The sequence below is a fragment of the Micropterus dolomieu genome, linkage group LG08, assembly GCF_021292245.1.
Source record: "Micropterus dolomieu isolate WLL.071019.BEF.003 ecotype Adirondacks linkage group LG08, ASM2129224v1, whole genome shotgun sequence".
Classification (NCBI taxonomy): domain Eukaryota; kingdom Metazoa; phylum Chordata; class Actinopteri; order Centrarchiformes; family Centrarchidae; genus Micropterus; species Micropterus dolomieu.
Window position 1 is genome coordinate 30,789,418 of NC_060157.1, and position 6,542 is coordinate 30,795,959.

General features: G+C 41.0%; 1 protein-coding gene across 2 annotated transcripts in view; it reads left to right on the forward strand.

Annotated features, from left to right (window-relative positions):
• LOC123974871 (solute carrier family 41 member 1-like) overlaps positions 1-5,751 on the forward strand; it is a 54,947-nt gene extending 49,196 nt beyond the window's left edge. For both annotated transcript variants that reach the window (XM_046055846.1, XM_046055848.1), the window contains one exon: positions 5,227-5,751. In XM_046055846.1, coding sequence (XP_045911802.1) covers positions 5,227-5,385 — 159 coding nt within the window. In that variant the 3' untranslated portion in view covers positions 5,386-5,751. The remainder of the gene's footprint in view (positions 1-5,226) is intronic.
• The last annotated feature ends 791 nt before the right edge of the window (positions 5,752-6,542 follow it).

Here is a 6,542-nt window from a genome sequence, read left to right on the forward strand (position 1 = left end):
CACATTCTTCCTCTGTATGTACACATAAACAACAAGGCAGGGAAATATAAAAGGAATTTATTTTATTGTTTGGGTACATTATTGTTCAGTGTACATGCTCACATCTGAAACAAACTTTACGTGCTTGATAACTCTCCCACCACGCAGACATCTACACGCCAATACCGATTTATATTCATAGCGGCAAGTGCTATGTAGCTCCACATAGGGGACACAGGAAGTGACATATAGCACCTTCATGCGGCGTCGGAACCGCGTAGGAAATTCACAGCCGCACCGGCAGAGCTCCAGAATATGCAACTCGGCCGGTTCACACGCGGACGCGCTACAAGTGCGAGGGCCCGCCCAACGCTGCTTGCAGCTTTAATTTCTTATTGTCCTTTTAAATGTACTACAAAAGTAGCTGATGAGAAACAACTTTTCGTTTCTCTGCGTATTGAAATACCAGGTGAAATGACAAAGTTTATCTCATCCCTTTACCAGCACTCTTTAATTATAACCAAAGCTACGTGAAACCATTTAACCACCATCGGTATAAATCATGCCGTCTAGGATACAGTGAGTTGCTGTTGAATGCATCTAATACTACAGGAATGTCTAAAACGAGGACCTGCAAGTTTGAGATTTCATTTAAGCAACGTTATAACTACAACCAGAGCCGTTACGGCTCTGACTACAGCGTTTTACATCTATGTCACAAAAAGAGGAGCTACAGGAAGCCGTGAAAGATTCTTGTTCACCTCACGTTTATTTACATTACATATCCGCTCTGGTTTAATCATTTCAGACATGCCGACTAACTGCAGACAGGCGGCTCACAGATATATTTAGAATACATCAACAACTACAGTTTAACGGCTCATTAATGTTAGCGCTCCTCCACTGATACACACGGCGTTAGCTTTGTGGCTAATTTAGCAATGGGCAGCGTTAGCTGCTGTAACGTTACATGATTTTAGAGAATATTTAGAAGTGATGAACTAGGGACAAATGTGGACCGTTCGCTAGAACTGCCACACTGTTTGAAATAAATGTACAGTTACGTCTGTCCAGCAGCGTAACTTTCAACACCCAACTACCGTAACATTAAACTGCTGTGAGCTGGTAGGAAGCCAGGAGATGGTAGTGAAAAATGGGAGGGTTAGCAAGTCATGAATGTTTTCAGGAGAGGAGAAGTGACTTGGTCTGTTTTTATTATAATTATTAAAGTCATGTAATTAACTTGACAAAACACCAACTCACCGCTCACACAGCCCTCTGCATATTTCTAAATGCTGCATGTAAGCTCCGGTAAACTCCGGTCAGCTTATTGTTTTCTTCTGTGGTTTTTGTGGTGAGGCAGTGTAGTTAACAGGGGAGCTGCAGCTGGTCGCCCTCTGGTGGGCAAACTATGCAACACCCATGACATAAGTGAAAGATCTGACACTAGGTTTCTTTTTTAATAATCATATATCTGCTGTTATAAATGGCAGATGCCAATTAAATGCAATTAGCTCATATCGTCCGATAATATCGGCCGGCCAATATATCGGTTGGGCTCTAGTCTTTAATAAATAGAATATTGTGGTGAACGTAATTCTGTTCAAAAAGTGAATCTTTGATATATTCTAAATTCATAACACAAAGTGAAGTATTTCAAACCCTTTTTGTTTTCATCTTGATGATTAGGTTTACAGCTCATGGAAATAAAAACTCAAGTATCTCAAAATATATAAACATTTTAGAATAAATACATTTCTGTATTATAAATTATACAGAAATCTAAAATGGAGAAGAGCTCTCTAATCATCTAATTAACTCAAAACAGCTGCAAAGGTTTCTGAAGCCTGTAATCCCAGTCTGGTTCTGGTGCTCACAATGAACTCAGTATTCAAATTTTTTGAGATGCTCTTCTAAAAGATGCCTCAGTGTTTTAATGTTGACAGCACTATTATGTCACATAACTGGGAAAAATGGAACAAGGGAGACAGTCTTTAAATGTTGTTGTGTTGTCCTCATAAGACAGACAATTTTATATCAGCTGTCAAATTTCCTGTAGCTGTCCTAGTAACATTACTTACAGCTTTGAGTAGCAGACGTGGAGGCATCAGATCCTCAACTAAAATATATATATATAAGAAGTACCTTTCTCTCTCAGGTGTCCTATTACATACGATAATCTCACACAGCCCTTCCAACAGCCACAACGTTACTCAATATAGTGGTGTGCGATATGCAACTCTATCTATCCTTCCCGCCAGACGATCCCACCGTCTCGGCACGGATCACTGGCTGTCTCTCGGACATATCTGCATGGATGAAGGCTTCCCATCTTCAACTAAACCTCTCTAAGACTGAACTCATTCCAGCCAAGCAATCTATCCACCATAACATCAAACTACAAATTGTCTCCTCAACCATCACTCCAACCAGGGTGGTAAATGTAAATGCTCCGTACTTGTATAGCGCCTTTGTAGTCTTTTCGACCACTCAAAGCACTTTTACACTACATCTGCATTCACCAGTCACACACATTCATACACTGAGCCTAAGTGCTCAAACGGAAACTAACATTCACACTCACTCATACACTGGCGGAATAGCCGCCAGGGGCAATTCGGGGTTCAGTACCTTGCCCAAGGACACTTCGACACGCAACCAGGGATTGAACCGCCGACCTTCCGATTAACGGCCAAACCGCTCTACCTCCTGAGCCACAGCCGCCCCAGTGGTGAGAAACATGTGTGTCATGACTGATGACCAGATCTCCTTTTCAGACCATGTTGCTGATGTCTCTCGGTCGTGCCGCTTTGCTCTATACAACATCAGAAAAATCAGGCCCTCCCTTACTCAATATGCCACCCAGCTTCTGGTACAGGCCATGGTTAAATCTCGCCTTGACTATTGCTATGCCCTCCTAGCAGGTCTTCCAGCTTGTGTGGTGAAACCCCTACAAATGGTTTAGAACACAGCAGCGCGTCTGGGTTTTTGATCAGCCCAAAAGGACGCATGTCACTCCATTGCTGTGTGACCTCCACTGGCTACCCATGGCCTCCAGAATCAGATTCAAGTCACTAATGCTTGCACACAGAGTGACTACTGGGTCTGCACCCATCTACCTAAGCTCCATAATAAAAGTTTATGTTCCTTCTCAGCCACTAGACTCCTCCAACGAACGCCGCCTGGCTCTGCCATCCCTTCACAGAAAGCAATCCCAGTCCCGGCTGTGACACCACAATGGTGGAACAAGCTACCACATGCCATCAGAGCAGAGGCGTCCCTCTCTAATTTCAAGAAGCTCTTGAAAACTCATCTCTTCCGAGAACACTTCCTCTTATAACACCTCTAACTCCTAACATCTAACATGTACTTCCTGTGCTCGTCTTCTTCTATCGCCTACAATTATCTTGTATTGATTGGACTTTTTATTAACTCTAACTTCTTTCCCTAAGTATTTACCCCATTGATGCGATATGTGCCATTAGTGCTTACTAGTATTTATTGCTGCTTTAATTAATATGTATTGTCAGTTGTTTTTATTGTCGTGCTGTATTTTATGCTCTATTAATGTATGTATGTTGTTCCTCAAATATAAGTCGCTTTGGATAAAAGCGTCTGCCAAATGAGTAAATGTAAATGTTTAGTTAGTTATGAAAAAGACTTCACTTTAGAATGAAGAACATATTATGAGTTAGAAAGACTTGATATAGAGTTATTTGGACACTTAACACATCATTTTGTGTTTTCTTACATAAGAAAGGCCTTATTTGTAAGTGTACTACAAATTATTATTATATTTAGTTTAGATAATAATTTTCATAAAAATTATTCATTTCATTTTTAATCATGCATGCTGGAGTGTGAGTGTTACTCCATACTACCTAAGAGGGGATTTGTGTCATTATGTAGCAACAGTGGATTCCTGTCATTTACACTGAACAAAATTATAAACACAACACTTTTGTTTTTCCCCCATTCATCATGAGCTGAACTCAAAGATCTAAACTTTCCCTATGTACACAAAAGGCCTGTTTCTCTCAAATATTGTTCATAAATGTGTCAACATCTGTGTTAGTGAGCACTTCTCCTTTGCCAAGATAGTCCATCCACCTCACACCTGTGCCATATCAAGATGGATATTGCATAGGTGTGCCTTAGGCTGGCGACAATAAAAGGCCACTTGAAAATATGCCGTTCCATCACACAGCACACAGGTGTACCTTAGGCTGGCCTTTCATTGTATTGCCTTTTTATTGTCTATAGAGCACCCAGTATCTATATGTTAGGTCTCACCACGTGAAGTGTGAAACACACTGCAGAAATTAAAGCTGCAAGCAGCATTGGGCGGGCCCTAGCACATGTAGTGTGTTGAGGTGTGAAGCGGCCACGTTGCAGATTCTGTAGCTCTGCCGGTGCGGCTGTGAATTTGTGTCGCGCTTCAGACGCTGCACGAAGGTCTTATAATATTGTCACTTCCCGTGTCCCCTTCGTGGTGCTGCAAACCACTTGGCGCTACAGTTACAGATGAATATTGGCGTGTAGATGTGTTCAGGGCGGGAAAATTATCAAGCATGAAAAGTTTGGTACAGATTTGAGCATGTATAGTTACGTTACGACGGCTTCCTATTTCACGGCAAAGCATGGAACTTCGCTGCCCCTCCACGGATGATTTAATTGAAGGAAACACAGTTTTGAAGTTGATATGTCCAAGCTGCTAGGAGTAGTACATTACAACATAAAACGTGTCATTTCCTTTTGCCAGCAGGTGGCGCTATGACTTTGAGTGAATATTGGCATGTGGATGTGTTCAGGGCGGGACTCTTATAATGCTTCCCAAATCTGGTGCAGATGTAAGCATGTAGACTGAAGTTACAACAACATCCTTTTTTTGGAGGCCAACGTCACGGGTGTTTTCCACGAAAAAACTTGAACAACTTTTAATCTGCACAGCAAAAATCTGAAGTCAGTTGGACTAAATCCCTAGGAGGAGTTTGTTAAAGTGTGTAAATCATCCCAAAATTAGCATAAAATTCAAAATGGACAACTTTCTGTTGGGTTTAGGGCATTGCTCCAATAGGCTCTTTGGTACGTCTGGACATGATACATGTGCCACAGAAATTTCATACATGTAGGTGAAACGTACCACGGGGGCCGCTTCGTAAAAGGTCACTTTCTGTTGCCAGCAGGTGGCGCCACTGTTTTGTTTTTGTATAACGAAAATATTTTTAAGTTTTCTTCCTCCCCTAGGTGGCCATCCTCCTGTATTTTGCTGACCTCATCATCCGTGTGATGTGGAGATGGAGTCTAGACCCCGACAACTTTTCTATCCCCTACCTGACTGCCCTGGGGGACTTGCTAGGCACTGGATTTCTGGCCCTCTGCTTCCGTTGCATCAACTCTGTGTAAATGTAACAAGAGAGAATTTTTCTAGTTCAGAGACCCACGCCCCCAACGAGAAAATTTCTCTTTTATTAGTACATAGAGATGCTCTTGATTGAAAGATTATTTAGATGCTTTAGGAATAATCAGATTGTATTGGCAGCCTGTGCTACCCCAAAGCAAGCAGTGTGCAAATATATTCCTACATCTCCATAATAAAAGGCACAGGCAACAATAGTTGGCTGAAAAGGAAAATATTTGTATTAAACAGAAATAGCTAAATTACAGATAATAAACAAGCAAAGCAAATTGCATTCTGTAGAAATAACAATGTTGCACAATATATTTTTAAATGGGGGTCTGGGGGTCCCCTATAAGATTTTGAGCACTAAACATTTCCTGCATTCTGGAGACATTTTCTGCACCAATTTCTGGTAGAATTGTCTTTATTTAAATTCAGATTTTTTTAGCTTAAACTTTTTTGAACAAATTTTCTTTTATCTTTAAATTGCATTGCATGTTTTGTTATTGTGCAAATAAACCTTTCTCAAAGTATTTTCATTTGTTTTTCTTTAACATTTCTTGTTGCAAGCCATTTTTCAGAACATATTTAACAAATGCTTTAAAAAAACCGATGGAGTCATGTCCCCAGTATCCACAGTGTAAATGACACCTATGAAATTAATACAATATTTGTGCACTAAGAACCCTTAAGGGGTGAAATCAAAAATACAAACAAATTGTGTGGTATGAGTGGTTACAATTTGTTGTGCACCTTGGCTAGATATGGTAACGAAATATAATATGCCAATTGCTTCAGTCATTATTTATCCTGTTCTGTTTTTCTAAAGCATCTAAAGGCTGCATGAAATATAGTATTATATAGTATTGGCTTGAAAGTAGTGGGAAAAGGAGTTGGGCTGTGGTTTGTTTTTCCCTCATTCCCGTGATCACCGCATCTGGGTGATTTTTAATGTGCGTTAGTTTCATGTTTCCATTCACATAATGTTAGCCTACAACAGGGGCACAATGCCGACACACAGACATGGTCCTCGTCTCATACACACCTGTCTCTCCATTGTTGTTGTATCATTCACTGACCAGTAACCTGCAGCGGGTCTTCCAGCTCCGCTGTACTGCCAGTGTGACTGGCTCGCACGCCGATCAGCTTGTTGTGCTAACGA